Raw genomic sequence first — 25,213 nt, forward strand, 5'->3', positions numbered from 1 at the left:
AGTGACATTGTTGACAGCTAACCAGCACTGTAATGTATAGGTTGAATGTTAAGATCGCTGATTGGTAGAGTAATTTGATGGGAAATGACAGGCTATATACCTGTGTTTTTCTAGGCATTTTTGATCAGCCTTGCCTTATCACAGCTCATGTTCTAATGATCACATTGCAGGATGAAGTGGCACAGCCACTGAACCTATCAGCTAAACCCAAGACCTCTGATGGCAAATCACCCACATCACCCACCTCTCCCCATATGCCAGCTCTGAGAATAAACAGTGGGGCAGGCCCCCTCAAAGCCTCTGTCCCAGCAGCATTAGCTAGTCCTTCAGCCAGAGTTAGCACAATAGGTAAGTTCTGTTTCTTTTGTTCTTGCTGATTTTCTGTTTATGGCAATTGAATGAAATCATCTTTTAACGGCAAATCACGCATACCCTGTGCATGGTTTTAGTTCCATAGGAGAGTTTCAATTTGATGAACCACATAGGTGTGTTTTAAACATGCAAATGAAATTTATAACTGAAGTCCAAGTTACAGTGTCCTCCTGAAAAGCTAATTGAACTGGTTATGTTTGTTGATATGACAGATGTTCTTAAGTTTATAAAAAAGAGGCCTAAATGACTTAATCACAGAGAGCAATGTTTCCAGAATGTTGTTGTTAGGTGACTTGCTTTTTCCATTACTGAAATATAATTCCATTTTTTTTGTGATGTGTACAAACTGTACATATGATAAAATACATTCTACTTCGATCAATAGTCACCTGCTAGGATATGAAGTTTGTTCAGTTCTATACTGCTTGAGATTTACTTGAATACACCAAAGTATTATAAAAATTACATAGCTTTGTTTCTCCATAATTGTCATTTTGGTAAAGTAAACACTAGAAAATGCTTCTATAAGCTAATTTTTTAAAAATTCCAATAATTTTTACTTCAGTAACACATAAATTAGACTGTGAACACTGACTTCAATCTACCTTTATTGATGTTTATCATTTGCATAGAGTTATAAGGAAGCTAGCACAGACAAGCCCTTCAAGGAGCTCAGGATTTAGTTAGGGGAAAAGTCATCCCTCTTATAGTGCTAGTCAGTCGTAGTAAGTGCCATTTCAGAGCATAGATACAACCTTGTAATCAAAAAGAAGAGTGTTGGATTCTCTTTGGGAAGGATCAAGTAAAGTTAAGTTGGGGATAACCTAATTCAAGTGGAATCTTGAGGAAGAGAGACAGTCCTAGGCATTTAGCCTTTAAGAAAAAACCCAGAGTAAAATAGCATATTTTTGAGAAATGCACTGATTTGGCTAGAATATAGAATGAATGTGTAGTGAAAAGTGATCAGGGCTAAAACTGAAAGGAGCAGATGGAATCTGACTGAATGCTATCCTAAGAAATTTTGACTTTTTCTCCAGACAGCAATCTGATCAGAACTTTAAGAAAGAAGAGTATTGGCAACAGGAAGAGATAGGAATCAGGGAAACCATTGTTTTAGTGTAGGACAAGAGTTAGTTACATGAAATAGAAATAAGCAATGATAAAGCAAAGGAAGGAATAGATTGAAGAGATATTATTAGTAAAGAAAACTTAATATAACCTATCCTCAATAGAGTCTACCTGGTGTAGTTCAAGTTGGACACAGAGGAGTATAGGATTTTGAATTCGTAAAATAAGAAGGATAATTCCTCCCTTAACTGTGAAAAAGAAGACCAGAGTGGAAGCAGATTTGGAAGACATAGATATAAAAATGTAGTAAGCATTGAAACACAAGGAGCCATTTAGGTAGAGATCCTCAGGAGGAAACTATAAACATAAGTCTGATATGTAAAATGGTGCTAGCATTTTAGATATAGAATTACATATGATATAAGGGGATTAAGAGTACACTTATCACAATGAGCACAGAGTCCTGTATAGAATTATTAAAGCACTGTATCGAAATTAAGTATAGAATTATTAAATCACCATATTGAAACTAATATGATACTGTATGTTAGCTATACTACTATTAAAAGAATTAAGAAAATGAAAAGATATATGCACCTCTAAAAAAAAAAAATGAAGTTCAGCAAAAAAGAGTGTGCATAGTAAGAAGAGAAGCGGGATAAAGAATCACAAGTATCACCTACTGTATCAGTTATCTTTTACTGCATAGCAAATTAACCTAATACTTGAGAGCTTAAGATAACCAACATTCATTATCCCACCAGGTTCTAAGGGTCAGAATTTGGAAGCAGCTTTGCTGAGTAGTTCTGGCTTAAGGCCTCATGGTTACAATCAATGTGTTAGGCACGGCCATAGTCCTCTATGGACTTTTACTAGGGATAGATGCTCCTTGTTCAAGATGTCTCACTCACATGGTTGTTGGCTAGAGGGTCAATTCCTTCCCTTGTGAGTCTTTCCATAGGCCTGCTCCTTGCATGGAAACTAACTTTCCCAAGAGTGGGTGCTCCAAGAGGAGAGAGCAAAGAGACAGCCACAGTGCCCTTTGTGACCTAGTCTTGAAAGTCTACCTTTCTCTTCGTTGTAAGAGAATCACAAGGGCAGCCCAACTCAAGGGAAGGGGGATATCAAAGTATCATTGGGCACATTTTAAAACCAGCATACTTTTTTAGGGGGGAAACTGATAAAGAGCAAGTGACTGTGTTAGAATAAGAATGAAGATAGGACACTGTCATACTAGCCTAGGAAAAATAAAAGTTTCAAGAAATCATAAGGTTATTTAATGATGTCCCATTTGGCAGAAAAGTTAAAAAATGAAAAAGAAAAACCTTATGATTTAGCTGGCGCTCATGGAGATGTAAACTCTGATAGAGAAGTTTTAAGAGAATGCCTTAACAGAATTTCAATCCCAATGATTTCAAGACTGTGAGGAGAGAAAATGCAGCTGATCTATAGACCAGTCTTTTTGTAAGCTTGGTGTTGAGAAGTGATTATTTTAAAAGGACTACATAGAGACAGGTTTTAAAATAGGGCAATCATTCATATATATACATATGTGTGTGTGTGTGTATATATATGTGTGTGTGTATATATATATATATATATATATATATATATATGGTCAAGGGGAAGAAGAGTCAGAGACAGATAAAGATACGGAAGAGAGCATGGATGAAGATGGAACAAGACAAGAGATCATGAGAAAGGATTAACCTTGGAAGGGACAAAGCCCCTCTCTTTTCTGAGACTGAATAAAACAAAGGGAAAAAAGGGGTAAAGTTACAGAGAAATTGTGGGATGGATTAAAAAAAAAAAAAGCTGAAGGAATGTATTTCAAAGGCTTCAATCTCCACAGAGCAGAATTTCGTATTATTTGCCAAGAAGAAGCCAGTCTGGGGCAGTGGGACAGCAGTGAGAACAGACACTGGAAAACTTAAGTTTTGAGAAGTTTGAAAAAGGTTGGGGTACACGTCCATTTTTTATCATTATGCACCACTCTGTTACGGCCTAACTCAGTTACTCCCCTCCACATCCTAAATGGACTCCAAGATAAGACTTGCTTTCATGTCCTAAGTATGTAAAAGAAAAAATATTTTATTTGGCAAGAATGATTCACTTCCATAATAGAAATGAAGGCTCATAAATATCACAGCTCTGGTCTATGAACTACTTTTGTAATGTCACCAGAACCAGAATATTTAACAAAATAACTGATAGATTTGCATTTTATCGTAAGAGGATTTTTTTACTTCAGCATTCCAGGGATTAAGTATGACAAAATATTTTCAAAAGGCAAGAATGTATGAATGTATTTAATGACATTTATCATCTGACTTTCTCCACTACTAAAACTTCCCTTAGTTTTTTTTTTTTCCCCCTGAAAAATCCCTTCACCACATACACATCCACACATCCCTCATAGTTTCCAAGGATTTGAGGCTGCTACAATTTACTTTTCTCTTTTCAGCAAATGCAGATGTTGAAAGCTGAAACTGTAATGAGTAATAATGTAGCTGGATAAAAGCTGTGCACATTAATGGTGTTGTAAAGGTCACCCCTGAAAGAAGAATTAATGTGTTATGCCATTAATAAACCAAGGAAAACTGTGAACGAAAAGATGACTTAAGTTATCATTAATGACATGGGCTCTTTGCTATGTATCTATTAGCTACAAATACAGAAAGTGAGTTTTTGAGGCGGGTGACCAGTATTACACTGTATTCTGTAAGAATGCCTTTGATATGGTATGCAAAAGATAGGTTGCTCCAAAAGAAAGGGAATCCTTAAAAGGTATGAATAGTTCAGAAGAATGATGGATAAGTTTAGAATCTTCTGACTGAATGTTTTCTTTTAACGGCCTTTTTCACCTCTACTGTACAAATGTATAATACTTCTGACATTTGTCGAGGCATTTTTAATCTCTCTCTCACTGAAGCTAATTTTAGAATCATAGACCCTAAACTAGATAGAGCAGATATTCATATCATCCAGTCAAAACTTATTTTACAGATAAGGAACCAGGGCCTAAGGAGGCTTAGTGCTTACCCAGGGATTCTAAGTAAGTTCCTGTCACAGGGTAGACAGTTCTGTGACTCTGTGTTTATTTCCTCTGTTTCAATTTCAAGGAAATGACTATGCATGAAGACCTAGTAACTTGCCCAAACTCAAAGCCAGTGGAGGTTGAGGCCAGAGGATTCATGGTCTCTGGTTGGCATACTCCCTTTTCAGTTGTTGCTTGTTGATTGGTGGGCTTTCCACGGTAGATGGTCTTCTCAGTCATTTATGTAGCCTTTCACTCATTCATTGAATAAATGGGTATTAAAGGTCTTCTCTACGCCATACATTTTGCAGAATGGTGAGCAGATGGAAGTCTTGGACAGAGGCTTTAGCTAGCCTCCAGGCTTGTTCTATTAAGTCTTTGGAAGATACTAGAATGTATTATCATTTGCCCTTTATTCTTCAGAGGCATTAATGCATGAAAAGTAAAACTTTACTCAGCAAATGTAGTAGACTCACGTTGATTCAATAGAATGAGAGAAAATATTTTCCAGTTCATTGATTTGGTACTTTATTTCTACAACTTGCTAATTTAAAATACAATGGCATGAAGGAGGATATCGCCTTGATGTTTCATTAGTTTACAATTTTAATCAGAAAAACTTCTATCAAGGATAGGTGATTGAACAAAAATACTGTAATAGTTTAATAGGAAGCCAGTGGATTGTCAGGAAGTTGAGGGTATTATTCAACATCTGGCAATTAACATTTGCATAGTGCTTTACAATTTACAAATTGCTTTCACATTTATAATCTAATTAATTCTTGTGAGTTTTCACAGATGAAGAAATGCGTATTGTATCAGGGTGCCAAAAATTTGATGATCATAAGTGACCTCAACAATAGAAAAAAATCAGTATTTGTTGAAAATAACTTGAAACACCTGCCCTTACTTTTACTTCTAGCTGAAAAGCCCTACGTAAAATAAATATGTAGTAAATAAGCATCTGTATTGCCTTCACAGCATCTGTTAAATCCATGAGTTCAGGAAATCTGTGTCATTATGGTACAAGCTTCCATCGATGTGATGACATAGATAATCAACTTGGAATTGTAAAGGTAGACCTTTTCAACTTAGAAACATGCATTTATTCCTTCAACAGACCCTGCCATGGGCCAAAGGAATAAAAGATTGAAAATTTTAAAATACCCTCAAGTAATTCAAAGACTGGTGTGAAAGACAAACTTAGACAAATGGAAGACAATGTGACAGTAAAAGCATATATAAGGTTTTGAAGGAGCATAGAGTTGAGATGTTCGAATGGTTGCCAAGGAACATGCCTGGGGTATATCAGGGAAGTCATTATAGAAGGGGTGACAGTTGAATAAAGTCCCAAACACGCTAGAAAGAAAGAGTATTTCAGTAAAAAAGAAAAGCTTGGGAGACAGAGGTGGGGGTGGGAGGACGCAGGCCAGTGCTTGGAATAGGAAATAGTTCTGCGCAGCTTAAACACAGACCCCTGGAGAGACTAGCAGGAAGTGACGTGGGAAAGATAAGCAGAATCGATATCACGAAGAGACTTTTAAGCCTTTGTAAAGTGTTTGGAATTTATCCCAGAATGACATTTTTGGGGGAACATTACAGGGTTTCTTGTTCCAAGATATCTGGGAAAAGCTGCATACTTTTGTTATCTCTTGAAGATTCACGGTGCACATTAACATTATCAAGATCTTAGGAATTTATGCAATGAAGAAACCTTTTTCTCTTTAATTTAGTATTTCCCACACTTATTTGAACATGGAATTATTTTTTCACAGAATATTATATTTCATCATCTTATGAAATTCTCCTTTAAGCACTAAGGTATGGGGAGATGGGGATTTAATAATGTAGAGTGGCACTATCCAAATTACTTTTGGGGAGATATTTTGGAATGCTTTACCTGGTGGTCAGTAAAGGAGACAGATTAACAAGGAGTATAAACCTAAAGATAGGGAAACTAGTTAAGAGGTTAAGACATTGGCCCAGGTGAGATAGGAGGGGCCTTTAGTGAAAGTGGGGACCATGAGGCTGAAGAAGAACACATTTGAAAGCTGAGGAGGAAACAGGACTGTCCCAGCTTGGTTGCCTGTTACATATATGCGGTAAAGGGGATCTCTTAGATGACATGGGCCATTGGAAAGGGATATGGAATGTAGGAAGAACAGTCTAAGGCAGTTGGGAAGATGATGAAAACCGTGCTAGACAGGCTGCATCTCAGATACTCATGAGACATTCAAGTATAGAAGCTTGATAGACAGATATGTGTATATAAAAATCAGGAGGGATTTGAGGCAGGAAGCAGATATTTTATGGTACCTGGGATCACCCCTTGACTCTTCGAACATGCTTAGACCAATTGTGGTATTTGATTTCTAAGGCTACTGCAACAAATTACTATAAACTGGGTCCCTTAAACTTGAAATTGATTGTCCCACTATTTGGAGGCTAGAAATCCAAAGTGAAGGTGTCAGCAGGGTTAGTTCCTTCTGGAAGTTCTGAGGGAGAATCTGTTCATGCCTTTCACCTTGTTCCATGTGGCTACTGGTAGTCCTTGGTGTTCCTGGCTTATGACAATACTTAGGTCCATTCTCTGCATCCGTATTCACAGGGACTTCTCCCCTGGGTCTCTGTATCAAATCTCTCTCTCCTTTCTAAGAACACCAGTTATTGCATGTAAGGCCTACCTGAAATCCAGGGTGATCTCATTACAAGCTCTATTTCCAAATAAGGTCACATTTACAGATACCAGGTTTAGGCCACAGACATATCTTTTTGAAAGACACAATTCAACCCAGTACAAAACCCAGTACAAGTGGTTTCCTGTTTTTCCTTTTTTTTTTTTTTTAAGATTTTATTTATTTGGCAGAGAGAGATCACAAGTAGGCAGGCAGAGAAAGAGGGGGAAGCAGGCTCCCTGCTGAGTAGAGAGCCCCGATATGGGGCTTGATCCCAGGACCCTGAGATCATGACTTGAGCAGAAGGCAGAGACTTAACCCACTGAGCCACCCAGGCGCCCCTCCTTCTGTTTTTTAACAGTTTCTTTTCCATGTGGAGCAGCTAGAACTCTTTCTGTTTCGATTTTATCCTAAGACTGCTCATGAGTTTCCTAAGCTGACAATGGACTTTAATAACAATAAACCACTTAAAAAATATAAACTTCAAATAGATGTCCTCTTATACCACTGTAATGGAACAAATATAAGGTCGATGGAAGAATTAAATGAAATAACACAGGTTATCTCCAGGTTGTCCTTTTTTTTTTTTTCTGCCCCTGAAAATATATAAAAGGGGCCTTTTTAATTTTGAGAATTTTGTTGGTAGTGATTAAAAAGAAACACTAAAGCATAAAAAGTGAAACTGTAGTGAATTTAACAAAGTTACAGAATCGTGCAGATTTCTTATACTAATGATCCCAATTCTACATTTCCCAAATTTCATTTGAGGTGCTAACTGGAAGCGATATTGACTATTGCCTTCCCACTTCCCTCCTTAGCTTGAGGTTCACCAAACCTCTCCTAAGCACATACCCACCTTCTGATCCTATTTTATGATGCAGTTGGTGCCTAAATATATAATTCAGGTTGAATTAAATCTATCAAGGAATCATAGGGGTGGGGTTGTGTGGCATGGCTCTCTTTCCTTGAACCTCCATACCAACAAGAAATGATATCCTTTCACAGATTTTTCATTATGGTCAAAGCCATACAATAAGACTGCTGAGTGTGAACATATAGAAAAAACAAAAGAGAAAGGAAAAGAAATGCATTAACATTTTCTACTGCTTCCTCAGGTCCCAGTGTTATCTACTCCTTCACAAGATGTTCTATTTTGTTTTTGTTTAATTCTTCCCATCAACCTGACATTCATTTTGCAGTTGATAGGAATGGAAACCCAGTGACATTGTTATAATTTGGCAAATATCACACTTCCCAAGAAACAGAAACCCAGACCCATCTGTATCCAATGCCTAAACCCTATCTATTTCACTATGCCATTTTGTAAATAAACTGACAATGAATAACTTTCATGGGCCATTTATTATGCAAGACTATATTAACTCATTTATGTTACCTAGTGAATGTTATCTCCATTTAACCAATAAGATAATTGAGATTTAAAAAGGTAAAACCACATGTACAATTTATAGAGCTTCTAAGTGGCAAAGTTATGATTTTAATTCAGGTTTTCCAACTCCAAAATGCCAAGTTTTTCTAAAGATTGTAACCATGGACCAAATCTAAGGAGGAGATGAGGAACAGATCCCAGACAAGGTTATGGATATGGAGGAGGCAGAGAGGAAAGGGGATCACATGTTGTGATGATAAACAAAGAAGAAAGGAGTTTCTATAGTAAGGGAATTGTCAGTGAGGTCATTCTGCAAGCCAAGGCAAGTGTCCCTTTGAATAGGCAATTTAAAAGTGCAAGGGCAGCAGAAACAAGATTGTAGCAGAAATGGAAGAGTGAGGAAGGAATGGGAGAGTATGATGAGAATCTTAGAAGGTAAAGAGAGACAGTTGGAAAGAGAAGGCAACCCAGAGTTGAAAGAGAAACTTCATTCGTTCATCTCAGGTGGAGAAACTTAAGTACTTACAAATTGAAGTTGTAGAAATGGTGGAGACGTTCAGAGTTAATGACATAAATGGGAAAGAGAATGACCAGTGGAGAGGTACAGAAATCTAGAGCACAATTTGAGGGGATTTGCCTTGAATCAAAGCAGGGGCACCATTTTCACTGAAGCAGGAAGAGACAATGGGCAGAACTGGAGACAGATTTGAAGCCAGCATGGGGTAGGAGTTGGGGTGGGGGTGGGGCAGGAAAGGAAGGTGAGAGCTCAGCCTTATTGGTCTCTCCAAAATCGGAGTTGAAGTCATTTGGGTGGAGAGAGGGAATCAGCAAGACTGGTAATTTAGTGACTATGATGAGAACAAAATGGAAAGAATCAGCACACAATCCTGTCATGATTCAACTCTGTAATATATAAATGGCCTTCAGATTTAACACAGCAGATACAAATGTTAGATTTCATAGAGCATTTTAACTAAAATTCAAGAGTCTGTAAAAGCAAAGTCTATTTTAAAGTGGACGCCTATTTCCACCTGCATAGGAGCACACACCTCAGACTGGAAATAGACATTACAGAACATATGTCTGTCAGTTATTCACCCCCATATAATTTGCATCCCTTTTGCATCTATATTAATCATTTTTCCTGCACAATGTTATCTTGGCAGCACCTAAAAACATAAAGAATTCATACTTTTATTCAGCGCCGTGTGCCAAACCATTTCAAAATGTATTTGTGCTCTGGAGAAGCTAAATAGACTGCAAAAATGCATGATGCCAGGTTGTACATAAACAGGGGTTAGAGCATAGGAAAAATCAGACTGATCCTCTTAAGATCTTTTAGTAAATGAACACGTCCTGAGACCATCACTGTCCTATATGAGCTGTATTTCTTTCTAGAGTAGTAGTGTACATGAACAGATTCAGCTCAGGAATAATATATTAAGAAGGTTGTTCAGGAGAACGGAGAGTGGATGCTAAGGATAATATACGGTTAAGAACAACCATAATTTAAAGTAAACGTTAACCCTAAAGGCTTGACCTAGGCCTAAATAGTCGTTCACGATTCGTACTGTATTTGTAATGAGCAAGGATGTTTTGTTCTTTGAGTACATTCCAATGAATTTAGCTCTGAAATGCAAAACCTATAGTCGCTCTCAAGGCTCCTCGCGCTGTCGCCTACACTGGAACTTATCTTTCTGCCTCAAGGAGATCAGAGGATGAGGTCTAGTCTGTGCATATTGGGAGAGGGAGGGGACCGTGGATCATTTTGAAACCCTCCAGCACTGAAGCACTGTACTAATCTGACACCAGCTTCTTCAATAGAAATATTTAAGCAGCAAGAAAGTATTCTATGTTTTTTGGCAAACAACAGATCAGATAGAAGAGTCTAGCAATACGGCGAGGACGTGTAATCTGACATGATTAGACAAGGCTCTTTAGTACCAGAACATTCATAATTGAGACAAAGAAAGAGTATTAATAACACTTTCCTAACACGGCAGTTAGCCATTTTATATTTCCTTTCTTTAATCTTAGTGTTTTTCAACAAATCATGGGATTTAATAGCGTGTTTTGGCAGATTAGAGGATTTATGGCCCAGATGTTTTTTGTTCTAAAAATGGATTAGGGTGTAAAGTTTGCTGGAATCCATGGAACATGTTGAGGCAAGCCGGTCATTTTATGTGTGATTAGTGCCTGCCTTCTGTCTCACAGTCCCTCCATCTGTCACAATTCACCAATGGATCTGGTTAGATTTAGCCTCATGTCACAAACAAGTCCCTTTTCTGGGCAATTTCATATTATAGATTCAGTTTATGCCATTTTATGCCCTAGTTAAAAGACAGGGAGAGTGAAAGATGATATATTAGCTTTCCTTTCAATATTTACAAAACAGTCTTTTCCCATTGGTATTCTACCCTAAAATCGTGCAGACGAACATAATAATGTCCATCAAATAAATAAGTGACCAGTGTTAAAATTAAGTTAAAAATTAGTGTTGCTCCTTACACCTGTTATTCTTTAAAAGAAATATTTTGACTTTTTTTTTTTTTTTAACTTTGGATTGTGGAGCTGTAGACGCAAGTTGGTCATGTAACTATCTTATTAAGAGCGTGAATTAAGTGTGACTGTAGTTTTCAGTAGCCACAATTTCTTATCATACAATTCACAGGTGCTTGGTTTCATTCTGTGCTTGAAATTTGGCCCCTTCACTCTTACAAGTTTGTATCCATAGCAAATCACTGCTACCTGTGGTTTACTTCACCATCAGTGGATTCAGGGTGGGGGTGGGGTGGGGTCGGAGGGAGGGAATGATCTTCTTTCACTCAGGCAATAATGACTTATTCCTTCTGTATCTAACAACCCTAATAGTGCTATACACAAACTATAAGCTGATCTTTCCAGTATGATGAGAATGTCAATAATTAGAGTAATAATCATCAATACCTCTACCCTATGGCAACATTCAAATGATCCTTACATTAAAAAAATAATAATAAAATCAAAGGTCTTATTTTTGCACTACAGAATACTCAGAGAGCTGAAAAAAATTTATTCAAAACTTATATTTTAAACCTCTTTCCAAGCATGTGGAAACAACTGTATTTGCCTTTCATATTACGTTTGCATTGCAGAGGCTTGGCACCACATTCACGTAGGACTGTATCAATCAGGCATTATCGATTACTCATTCATTCGTTTTAGATTAAAGAAACTGAGAAAGTAGTCTATGCCAGACACTAACCATTAACCATCCCCCCCCCCAAAAAGACGTGATTTTTGTGGTTAAAAGTTAACCTGTCCATGCATTTATACAAAACATAGCCTTTGTTCTGTCACATCTTCAGGTTATTTAAATGACCATGATGCTGTCACCAAGGCAATCCAAGAGGCTCGGCAGATGAAGGAGCAGCTTCGGCGGGAACAACAAGTGCTTGATGGGAAGGTGGCCGTTGTGAATAATTTAGGTCTCAGTAACTGCCGGACAGAAAAGGTTAGTTCATAAAATAATGGACTTCCCAAAAATACTTAAATTGCCTAAATGTTTTGTTTTTCCTTTGTTTTCTTATCTTCTCACCGCCTCAGAAGCAAGGTTCTCCCCCGCTCCTCTCCCCGCTCACCCGGTCAGTACAGATATCTTCATGCCCTTCCTAATCAAAACCATCTGGAAATGAAAGGAGTTATAATTCTCCTCTATCCATCTCCAAACCTTATTGACAATTAATATCCCCCTTTCTGCCATCAGTTTGCATTAAAATGGAATGGCATTTGAAATATCTGAGTCCGAGTGAAAGTTTTGCTTTACAGAGATGCTTAACTTGTATTTGGGGATGAGCTGGATTTGAAAATGCTGAATCTTCTTTAATCAGCATAAGCTTGGATGATACCCATGCTCATAGTCTAAGTAACTAGGATTCTGAGCCTGTCATAATATGTTTCCAATGCAAAGCACTGTCAAGGTTTAGATGACTACACAATTGGAAATTTTGACTTTAATTACCAAACAAAATGTGCTTTTTAAAACTCGGACATGATCATTTTACCAAAGCCCGGTGAAAATGCTGAATTTCGAGATGTAACAATTTCAAACTCTTTTATCTAAGCTGCGTTGTATTTTACTCAGAAAAATATTGGGCCATTGCAGAATGCTCGGAGTGATCTTGGTCCTGTTTGGTGTTTTTGAATTGAAATTTTGGAATGTGACTGGGTCTTGTTTTCACAATCCCGTAGCTGAAGAGAGATACAGTAAATCAGAGGGAAAAAATGATCAGCTACTTAGCAATGATTTGAAAGTTAACCATCATGGGAAGCTTTCGAGTCAAACAGTAGTGTCCAGAAGGAGCAGATTGCTAATTGGGTAGCTTTCTGGTTTCCCGGGTTTTAGATGGAATTTGATGTGTAGCCTCTAAGAAGCTCACTATCTGCAAGTGGAGGTGCTATCTGTGTGTGATCCCGTCACAGCTGTACTTTTCCTCCGCTCCAAACGTGGGTCCCAAGGATGGAGAAATGCCTCCAGTTCTGCTCTGTTCCGGGAGGCGAGAGCACAAGCGCGGTTAGGGAGGCATCGCTGGCAGGCACAAGGCAGAAGGAGAGCGATACTGGTACAGCGAGGAGGGCACAAAATTTCTCTAGCTAAGCGCCAGAAGGGAAGGGGAAAAGCAAAGTGACAGCTCTAAGAAGGAATGATAGCAAGCATAAAGGAATTTATATTCAAATATTTAAACATTCTTGAAAGGATGCTTGAACAGAAATTCCTTTTCTCTGCTCCCCATGTAGAAAGGAGTTTAACACTCAGCCAGATGCTAATGCAAAGTGACTCAAGCTATTCCTCGCAAGCATAGCTAAATTGCCGTTATTTGTTAAGCGCATTGAATTCAGCTGTGGATACAGCAGTTGGTTGCATTCAGCAAGCATCTGTACCCTTTTTTTTTAATCCTCCAAAGCAGAGACAACTCTACCTATCTCCCCCCTTCTCCTCCCCTGTGCTGGCTGGGAATTGTCAAGTGACAACCGACCAAATCCTTTCGGACAGGAAGCCTTCATCCTGAGTTCTATATACTTGCAAAACAGGCCTTGTGGTTGGATCAGGGAACCCATTAAAAGCACTTTGATGGTATGGAAATTCATCTTCATGAAGCTCCTGGGCCCCTAAGCAGCATGCTGTTTAGCTGTGGTTACAGATCACTCATTCAGATCGGAGGGCAGTAATTGTGCTGACGGCTTGTAAGGCAGTGGAAGTACATAAAATAATCCTGGGCCCTCCACCATGGCACTGCGAGTTAATCTTCTCTAATACAGATCAGCTGTTGTTCTAACACGTGACTTGGAGCCGGCTCCAGTGACTGTGCGCAGCCCTCTGATTAAGTACTCGGAGTAGAGCCATCTGCATTCACTTTGCTCCCTTGCTGTCCATTGTTAGCGGACTTCATTTCCGCTCCTTGTTCCCCCTCCACAATCAGACTCTATTTGACTTCTCTGATTGGCACCCTCTCTATTTGTGTTGCAAGAGGGATAGTTGCCTCTTGTTCAACATGACTGCCTTCAGTTTCCCCTTCTCTTTTCTAGCGTTGTAACTATTTTTGGAGTCATACCTGCCAAAAGCTGTTGGCCAGTTAAGATGTCTCCATTCTTAAGAAGCCTGTCTTCCCCAGATCTCGTCCGCATGCCCTTTCAATGCAGTTGAGTTACATCAACTACAGTCTTATATTTTCATGGGTTTTTCAGTGAAAATCTTAAAATAAGGAAGTGAAACAGTTCCGTTATTGTAATAGCATGGCCGACTTCGGGGAAGTGTCAGTGAATCTTTTCAGCAGAAGGACCTGAATGACACCTTGATACCTGACAATGAGAGGGCGTTCTTTGAAGCCCTCTGAGCAGGCATTAACTGTGGTTGCCTTTTCCTGTTAAGCTTGGGTGCCATTTCTATAATATTAATGATTGAATCCACGTGCAACTCATGGATATGAGATAATGTCAAATTTATATCTTTTAATTAACACCTGCTACAAATCAAGGGTGGTAGGATTGTGTACTTGAGCTACTCTATTGAACAAGAAAATATGTCCCCTCCTTCATAAAGTATATGGTTTAAATCAAATTAGTATTTTGACTGTTAATGATGGCATCTTCGTGTGAACCTACTGGTAGGAAGTAAATAAAGGCCTCACCCATTTTGCTTAGCCGATGAGATCATTTCAATACCTGAGCGACCAAGGTACCTGCTTATTCTTCCACATGAAGTGACAGCACTATGCCTATGTTGTTTTTCTCCTAATACCTACCCTTTTAATATATCTTTATAATTGCCCGACTTTACCCATGGCCAGAGCACAGGTAGATCAGTAGTTGGTTTGAAATTTTGCTTCCTTTTGAAAGACATAAACAGGATATGTGATGAAATTTTTTGCACTCTATTGTATCATTTGAATACCAAAAGAAGGACATTTCTCTCACTAAAACAATATTCCTAAATCCAGAAAGTATGTGAAGTGGAGGGGCGGGATTGGGGATGGGGGATTGGTGGATAAAAGAAAGAAACAGATAGAAAGGATCTGGGAGAAAGGAAAAGGGAAAAGAGAGGAAATCCAGCCTGGTGTTTCCCACTGGTCCAAGAGGTAATAGATAGCAGGACCTGAGATCCCTATGTTGGAATCCTGCCATGGAGATCTGTTTTCTCGAGTACACAAACCTCATACATAGTATTTTCTCCACATTTTAAATGACCAACATGGTTGTCCCAAGCAGAAAGTCTTAATTCTGAAAAGCTGTAATTGGTAGTAAAAACAATTAGAGGTGTGAAGATAGGGACAAATGTTTTCTAGTAATATACACCAAAACACATAATGAAAGTCATTTTTACTAAAACACATTTTAATTGAAGACTTCTAAAAGATTTCTCATTTTTTACTTTTCTTGGAAGTGTTTCAACATACCCAAAAAACTGTGTATGTCAGGTTTCTTGGAAACTCTGGGACACTGTGTTATTTATAATTGTCATTTCAGGTTAATTATAGCCTGATTGCATATTCGGATAATCTTATCTTCACAGATTAGTGTTGTGGATGAATAAAAAAAAAATCTTCTCAGGTGGGGAGAATCAGACCCGCCATAAACTGAGTTTGTCAAAACCACCCTCTTTGCTTCATTAACACCCACGTGGCACAATCTTGACCATAGGACTAACGGCATACTCGGGTTCCGACCTTATGTGTGAAGGTAGCCATAGTTAATAGGAAATCATGCAGACCTCAGTTTTTGTCCTGATACCACCAGGCGGTATTAATAGAATAGAGACCCAATGCACTTTACTGAAATGTGGTATAGACCAGAAGGTTCCCTGCTTCTTTCCCTTACCCCCAGTGTAGTTATCCTAGGGGAATGACGCCTATGCTGTCATACTTTTAAAATTTTTTTTAAGATTTTATTTATTTATTTATTTGACAGATAGAGATCATAAGTAGGCAGAGAGGAAGGCAGAGAGAGGAGGAAGCAGGTTCCCTGCTGAGCAGAGAGCCCGATATGGGGCTCGATCACAGGATGCTGGGATCATGACCTGAGCCGAAGACAGAGGCCAAACCACTGAGACACCCAGGCGCTCCTGCTGTCGTACTTTTAGGGCAGGTATTTCGTTACGTGTGTCAGGAAATCCTCATAATTTTTGGCACATAATGAAGTTCTGGAGGAGGCAGTTGGTGGCATTAGTTCAACAGCTCAGTGATACCAGGGTTGAAATCTCTGTGATCCTCTTAGCTTTTCCCTCAGGGTCATAAAATGTTGCTGAACATAACAACTGTGCCATGAAGGCAGGCCAGCTCAGGAAGGAGAAGCAGTTTTCTCTTTGCTATTTTCGGTCCTTTCACATAGAGATGTGTTCCTTTCCTCCTTCATTCACATAGGGGTGTTTCTTACGTTATTCACATAGAGATGTTTCCCTACACCCCTCAAGAAGACTCATAAACATCTCATTTGGGTAGAAATGGGTTGAATGCATACCGTGAAGAGAACTACTGGCCAAAGCAAGAGAAGCTGCCTGAAGTTGACCGTGAATTATATTTGGGGACTGAATTACAGACCTTAGCTTATCCTCCTGGAGACCAAGGGACAGCTTAAGGTCAAAGAGTATATTGGCAGAGAAGAAAAGGACCAGAAGGGCTATTCAGTAGGAAAAGGCCATCGTAACCCACAGCTGCATGATAAAAATGGTATCAAGGCTCTCAAATATTTTCTTCATGAAACTGGTTTGTTTTGATTGTGTTAGATTTGTTGCCATCTATCTAACTACTTTCGTTCTTGCACTGCTACGTGTTCAGGGCCTTATACGTTGTCTGTAGTTCTCAAAGAAGTAAAGAGCACATAAGCATGCACACACACCCACACACACACACCCCAGCCTTGCTTGGCTGACAGATTAAACCGATGAGTGTGTGTTCTTGCACGTGTGTCTACATGTTAAGTCTGACTTCTGTACTACATTCACATATAAAACAGATGTCACTCACAACAACAACAACACGCAGTTGTGTGCATCTGATTTTTACAATAGAGAATTTGCCCCACCAAGCAAACATTAATTGCCTACAGTGTACCTGAAATCTAAATGCCTACACATGCTATGAATTCTTCTATGACTGCAAGGAAGGATACCTGGCACAGTGCCTTGCTTTTTCTCCTGAGGTTCAGTGAAAATCCATTGTAAATTTCCATAGAATAAGGGGGAAATTTAGAGAGTCAGAGGTATATTTTAAACCATAATTTATTCCACAATGATGGCAGTCTCTCCTTTCACTTGTCAGTCATACTCCTAAGAAGCCTTAGCACACACTGTATAGACTCATTTGTAAACAGAGGTTAATTTTTATCACTCGCCGCTTGGAAACTCTTCCACTACAACCTCCTCCTTTTCTGCTATTGTCAACCTCTTTCTTTCCCTTTAACAGAGTGCCAAACATGAAATGACAGTGACCAATGTTGACTTAATGCGGATGTTTAATAATGAAAAAAAGTGTGTCAGTCCCAGCATTAGTTACAAATGGCAGTAAGTGTATCGATGGCAGCCCTGTAATAATTTTACATCCATCATTCTCTCCCAATGCTTCGCTGGCCATCTGATGGATGGGGCCGGTCGTGTTAACTCTTCAGAAACTGACACAGTGTCTCTAGTTCAGCATTATCTAACACATGCTCCTTCCCTCAGATAAGGACAAGGCATGTGAGGAATTGTGAATTACAGGTTTCGCTTTGAAAAACTGAATATGAAGGAATTCATGCCTCTGCATTCAGTGGAAGACACTACAATTAATTAATGATTTATGGATGGCTTTTGTAGATGTTGCCTTTAGCTAAAATGAATTAGAGAAGTCGAATTAGAACTAGGTATTTCAGTGGTTAGTGGGGGGGGGAATTCATGAAGGAGGAAGGCGGTTAGGTAAATCCTTCGGGAGGAAGTGAGATAGATCATTGCCTCACAGTGGGGGATGGGGGGTTGTGCGGGGACGGGGAGTGCGTGTGAGCATGGTGAGCGATTTTTAAAAAAAACCCAAACTTTTAAGTCTGCTGGTTGGAATTCGTCTAGGAAAAACTACAGTGACACAGATTATGAATATTGTTGCTTTATTAAAGTGAGTATAGATTATTTTTTAATCTCTACATTTACGTATTAATTATTCCACAACTTTAAAAGACACACACAAATCTGACATTGAATGCTTGCCTTTTTATTATTGGAGTCTCTCTACTCTGAAAATTTATATCAAATGGATAGAGAACTGCTTTCTAGGAGACTGATTATTAGGAAATCGAGACCAGCTTTTATGTGCAAGTTGGCATTTGATCCTTGGGTTTTCTTCTCTTTTGTTTTTCATTCATAAAACCTCATTTCTGAGTGTCTTAGCTAGGGAACACTTCTTATGGGACAGGAGGGGAGAGAAAAACCCCTTAGTGAATATTATCAGCACAGAGCAGCCAGTTTGCGAAGACCATGACAAAAAGGCAAATAGCTATTATGTCATCACCTATCCATCACTCTAGATGTCAGCCTTTCAATAATTCCAATCGACATTCTCGACAGGCTGGTGCAAGTTAAAGGGGCTGTTTGTTTCTAGAAATTGAGTATGGGCTGTCTATAGCCTTTTGTTCCAGATGGTTTTCTTCTGTGTCTTTTCATTTCTTTCTTTTTTCTTTCTTTTCTTTTTGGGGGTATTTAATTGAAATACATGCCGAGTTTGCAGACTGCAAAGATCAGAGCTGTTTTCGTCCAGCAGTGGTAACTATGCATTAAACATTTTGATTTGTTTGAGCTTGAAGTTTAGTCCTTTTTTGCCATTTGCTTCATGGAGTTTGTGTATATTTACAGCCTCTGCATTTAATGGCCACATGCCTTATTTTCACAGATGGCCAGTGGAAGACTTTTTCTTTCTCTTAGTATAGCCCGCTTTCAGTTTTGCTACATTTGTCACAGTGCCACTACTTGCAGCTAGCAAGTGCCCACGCTTGGTGGGGAGCAATTATGGTGTGAGTTTTTAAGGAGCTTTTTAAAGGTTTTTTTTTTTTTTTTCCAGTAAACTTTTTATGGTTTAATTTTCAAGCCTAGAAAAGCTGTGCATGTTTTCAAACAGAGAGTCTTGTGTTCTTTACATCATTCTGGTAGAGGGGTTAGTGCAGGATGGTCCAATAAAATGAGACACACAGGGCATGCCAAATTGGGCTTTCGGATAGACACCCACAGGCCTCTCTGATGATTGAAATTGTCTATTCATTTAAAGACACAAGGAGATGCTCACAATAGTATTCCTGAAAAAAGCAAGTTTTGAAAACACCACGTAGAGGATGATCCAGATATTTTTAAAGTATAGTTCTATGTTGCGTAGATAAAACACTAGAAAAATAATACGGTAGAGTGATGCCAAGGTGGTAGGGTTGTAACTTGGCATCCATGGGCCCACGCTGCTGATTTTTCTATATTTCCTGTAAGTGAAGTAAGAGTCACTTTTGTTGTTGGACCAGAAGTGTTCTCTTTAAAAACCTGATCTATTAAGAATGGTCTTTCCTTCGCTTCTCCCTTGCCTCCTCCTCATCCCCAAGATCACATGCTACCTTCAAGACAAACATTAAAGCGCTGAAATAATTAGAGAGCTTCGTTTTTCCATTACCCTCTTATATTTACTAGATGTGTTGCATTCTGTATTGTCATTTATTCCAAATACTTTACCAGTATGGATTTAAAATGATGAGGAAAATATTCTGAACTGAGCATGTATTTTGAAGGGTCTCATTGAATCTCTCCAAGCATATCGCTTCTCCTTTTTTTTTTTTTTTTTTAACAAATGAGAAAGACTTGCTTATGGGTCATAGGAATAATAATGGCTCTTACTATTTATTTTGTGCTTTTACCCTTTACAAAGTGATTTCCCATCAGCATGCAACCTCGTCCTGTAATATGAGCAGAACAGTATTCTATCTTTGTTTTAAAAATAAAAATGAGATTTGAGAAGATTACAGGAATTCTAGCAGGAGACCAGTTTTTAAGCCAAGGTCCTGTGCCTTGGAGCTCAGTCTCTTTTCTAATGGACCATGCTGAAGAAGTTGGAGAAAGTACCCAGTGTCTGATGATTAGCTTGTGCTCTGGCATGGGTCATGTGTATTAGTACAGTCTTGAGGCTTTATTACAGAAATCTCATATAAGCAGTCCCCATCTCCATAATGTGTACCTCATTCTTCCCATTCTTTGTTTTTCCTGCGTCTGTTCCCTTCCTAGGTCTCTGTTCCCTCACCATTCACCACCAGCCGCTTCACTAAAGGATGAGCTCGGAAAACAAAACAAAAAAAACAGAAGAACACGCTCCATCGTATTGGTTTTGCTTCTTGTAAGCAGGGTGGATAAAACATGTGAAGTTTTAGCTGTTGATTAAATTGAGATTCTAAATATCTGTTCTAATCTGTATTTTTCTCTCACTTCCCTTAAAACAACCATGGATAATTGAAAAGTGAACTATAACTCCGATGTGCCCATTTCTATTTGTCAGGCCCAGCAATTCTGAACCAAGCCATGACTCTTAAAAATAGTCCAATTATATTTATTTAACTGAGGTGACTGCTGGCTAACTCAGGCTACATTCATAAGAAAGCTAACAGTTTTATAGCTTTTATTCCATGAAAAGGAAAAATTAAAGAGAAAAATTCTATACATTTCTGAAGCTCAATAACGGAGTTGCCCATTGTTTATAGAACAATTATCATCAGACAATGTTCAAGTTTTGTGTTTACATCTATGCAGCCCTCCCACCTACCGGACATCCTGCCTTGGCCGTGATTTCTATTGTTTTTGTTGGCCTCCTGTTTTTCTCACGTTAACTCTTGTGATTTAACTCAGTGCAGTATCTCTATCTGCCCTGCTTTGAAATATAACAACATCTTTTTTTAGACTTTGGTTAAACGCTGACCACATACACAAACATTTGAAAACCCTCGGGTCTTAGTTTTTTCTTCTCCTGCCTTCCCGTTTCCATGAGTACACACCATAAGCGCTCCTGTGACAAAAAAGCAAAGACCAGTATTTTGCCATGACGGTGATCATGTGTGCCTTCTTTGTGACTGATTTGTTTTCGACAGATTCCCTTGAGTGGTTTTTTTGTGCATGAATCCCCCAGACCTCAGTGACTTTTTCCTGTCCCTGGCAGTGGTTTTCTGTTTTAAGGACTAAATTAGGAATGTTGAATTTGGGCATATAACTGTGTCTTTCACAAAGTACCTGGATCTGTGAATCTGATTGTCTCTGTGAATTTGACAGTCTCTTCACAAAATATGTCTCAATAACCCTATTTTATTTCCCATAATTTGAAATCTCTTCCTTGACTTTAAGAAAATGATGGTAGAATTCACAGTTACAAGTGGAGTGCCCTTAAGGTTTGGAACCTAAAAACTTTAGAGAAAACTGTCATTTATGGTAGAGAAAATATGTATAGTTTTATATATTGGTCACAATTTTTTAGTTCTGGTTTAGGGAGTATCCAGTAAAGTAGGACATAGAATTGCAGGTTTGAAAGACAATGAAAACAGCCTTGATTTCCTCTTCAGTGTTTTTAGTATGCCAAACATAGGTAGTCCTATTCCAATTCTCAAAAATCTCCAGAAGGGGGAAAATTTTTACATCTTGAGGCAACTCACTTACTGGACAGATACCTTTGACTATTAGACAACTCTGTGGCTTATTATAGTTTACCTGATAACTTACAGCCATCGATCAGTGTTGTGTCTCTTGACTTTAGATGGCCAAATTCTATCCCTTTTTCACCCATAACAGGGCTCGAGTCTTTTTAAAATAAGTTAATTCTTAAGATATTTAAAGACAGGCATTTTGTATCTGCTTTTCCCATCCCATTCAACTTTCTTTTTCAGAGTCCAATGCAACTTCTCCATAATGACAATAAGGATATTGTTAAGAACATAATCCAAAGCTGAGTTAAGCCCAAAACATTATGACCATTGAGCATCCCTGGTCTGCATTCCAGTTACTGTAGAAAAATAAACTAAGGTCATTATAATATTGGTTTTTAAATTTTTTTTTTTAAGATTTTATTTATTTATTTATTTGTGTGAGAGAAAGAGAGAGAGAGAGAGCACAGGCAGGCAGAGTGGCAGCAGAGGCAGAGGGAGAAGCAGGCTCCCTGACGAGTAAGGAGCCTGATGTGGGACTCGATCCCAGGACGCTGGGATCATGACCCGAGCCGAAGACAGCCGCTTAACCAACTGAGCCACCCAGGTGTCCCTATAATATTGTTTTTGTTAATGAATCCGTACTGGCTTTTTGTTGTCACTACATCCTCTATTATGCGCTCTTAGCCAAAGTTTGTAACCACCAGTTTTGTCTTTTCTGGAACTCACATTAAGTGCTCAGGTCATTGTTTTTCAAATTTCTCTCGTCTTTCATAAATCAGAGTTAATCGTCATTAACTTTCTAATATTTCTCCTACTTTAAATCAGTTCTTTAAAAATCATAGATAGGGATTTGCCAATTTTATCTATAAATCATGCTACTATCTTGGAAAATTATTCATCTGGATTGACGTGAATTCATAGAAACTGTGTTTCCTTCAAAACCATTCTGTCATTCTTCAACTTCACAGTACTTTTTAAGAAAACTTGATCTGCCAGTATACTTCACTTTGACCAGATTGCCTAATAAAACTAAGTTTCTAAGAAATTTAGGTGAAATTATACTTAGGAAACATTTCATGAAGGTGGCTACTAAATTTCGTGAAAGGAAATTAGACTGTGAACAAAATTATGTGTTCTAATTCATGATTTTCTCCACAAGGGGAAACTCTGGATTTTGTAAAAGAAAACATCAAGATTAAATAAGGATGATTTTCTAGATGAGTAGACCAGAGGCCATTTATGGACCTTTCCAACCCCTTAGTTTCCATAGCTCTATGACTGATCCTCTGATGGAAATATTCCTACAGGATACCGGATCACACAGTACTAGTGTATCTGGAAATATCCCACTGGATACATTTATGGTTGACCAGAATAAAATTAGTGAATGATTTCTTCAACTTATGTTTTTGTTAGTCTTAAAGGGAAGTGTGTGTATGTGCCTGCATGTGAGAGGAAAGAGAGAGAGAGAGAATGTATCTGTATATAATTTATATACAATTTACAAGAAAGCCTTTTCTCCCATTTGTGCTGTTAGATGATGTGCGTGGATGGTTATTTTTTAGGAAATGGCGTTCTCAATAAGCAAGAGTGGAACCAAGAAGTTGAGGGGGTGGACATACACATTATTTCTTTGTATTTTACTTGAGCTGATGAGAAAAATCTCCAACTGATAAATCATTATGACATTATAAATAATCTTTCATCTTCTTTGGTGGTCTGTGAGGTTCACATAATTGGAGGGTTAAAAACCTTTTTGTTTCATTCTTCCTCCCGTGTCATTAGTATAGAAGTAGACCATAAAAAAAAAGTGCAGCCAGAAGGGGTTTAACTGTTACTGAGTCAACATTTGACAGTCACACTCTATTCTGTCATTTCATGCATGTGCTTTTTATGAGTTTTATAGCTTTGTGAGCTTTATTTCAGGGATGTCCATTATGATAGCTGATCCACAGCCCATCTCTATTTGTGTATGTGTGTCTGCTGGGGAGCAAAGCTCATCACTTACATGAATCCCAATTTCAAGGAGTAACAGAGGGACTATTTAGTCGTGAATTGTTTAGTTTGGGATTAGGTAAAGGAAGTATCTACCTCTTCTAAAAAAGAAGAGTTTTTGTGTGTGTTTTGTTTTATTTTGTTTTCATTGCTCTATGAAATAACACAGGATATTTGTTTGAGCCTCTATAAATGGTGAATTTTTAGTTATATTCTGTATGAGTTGAAGTAATGGAATAAGAGATGCTTTCAATTTAAGTATGTACTAGACTTAAAAACCATCACGCCTGAACATCAAATGAAAAATGAAAAAGATTAAAAAGATTGTTCAAATGTTAGACAAGAGGAATTTTAAAAAATCTCAACAATTCTTAGTGTTGTTAGCCAAACTCTCCTTTTGAATGCGTATTTGTCCACTACTCCAGCCATAGAAAATAAAAGGTCATACCCACGGCAAGTTACTTAATACTGGTATTGAACTAATTATTCCTGTAATTCATATATGTCAGGAAGAATCTTTATTTTTTCAATTTCCCTCATTGAGTTTTTTCCCTAATATTAAAAACACAGATACCTTAATTTGTTAAGCTGATGAGAATCTATCATTATATTTAAACCCCATTTTACAAATTAGGATTCTGGGACTCAGGGAGGAGAATTGATTTGTCTAAAGTAGCATAGCTAATATACACAGCAGAGTTTGGTCAAGAAGTGATGTTTTGGACCCCCAAACCCATTTTTTTTTCTCTGTATGTCCTCTTCCCATTAATCCCAATGGTCTTTTGCCCTTCCAGAGGTACAGATCTTTACCGACTACTTCTAATCAACTCATTGCTTACATCTCTAGATATTTCTTGACTTTGCTCGTTGATTCCCACCATAGCGTGGTGTCATACACAAATAATACATGTGTTGTTTTCTATTAAGCAAGTCAGCTAAATGAGCCCTAGAGCCCAAGACCAGCTGTCAAATTGCCTAAGTGAATATTAGCACAGTAATAATACTTCTTTAAAGGCTGGGTTTTAGAATCATTTAGTTGACCCCAAAAAAGTATATGATCTAAAACTATATTTTCTTCTGTAGATGGGATACAATTCATTTGGATCCTTGCTCAAGTCAACATGGGGTCACAAGATTTTTCAAGTAAAAATAGACTTTACCTAATGTTGCCCTTTGATCTCAGTAAATCTACAGTATTGTATAAGATTTGATTAGCCAGGTCAGAATCATCTTTCTAAAGGAAATCTTATTGTTATCTAATTGCTAATTTGTATTCAAGAGAGAAAGCATATAGGTCATCTTGTTAGATCTTTATTTATAAATTCTCAAGACCCATTTTGACTACTTTCTAGTAACTAATACGCTTGCACCCTCTACTCTGAGATTACTCAGAGCATTTCAGAATTTTAGCAAATGTTTCTTTAAATGTGTTTTTTATTTATTTATTTATTTTTTTGATAGAAAAAACATAGAGGAGAGAAAAACCAGCGAATCTTGTCAGTTTTAAACCAACATTTGGATAGT

General features: G+C 38.1%; 1 protein-coding gene across 13 annotated transcripts in view; it reads left to right on the top strand.

The window, feature by feature from the left end:
* Positions 1-25,213, top strand: part of SOX5 (SRY-box transcription factor 5) — a 976,694-nt gene that overhangs the window by 936,961 nt on the left and 14,520 nt on the right. For all 13 annotated transcript variants that reach the window (XM_032855263.1, XM_032855265.1, XM_032855259.1 and 10 more), the window contains 2 exons: positions 171-348; positions 11,890-12,035. In XM_032855263.1, coding sequence (XP_032711154.1) covers positions 171-348; positions 11,890-12,035 — 324 coding nt within the window. The remainder of the gene's footprint in view (positions 1-170; positions 349-11,889; positions 12,036-25,213) is intronic.

The sequence above is a fragment of the Lontra canadensis genome, unplaced genomic scaffold (genome assembly GCF_010015895.1).
Source record: "Lontra canadensis isolate GAN:19392208 unplaced genomic scaffold, GSC_riverotter_1.0 scaffold9, whole genome shotgun sequence".
Lineage (NCBI taxonomy): Eukaryota > Metazoa > Chordata > Mammalia > Carnivora > Mustelidae > Lontra > Lontra canadensis.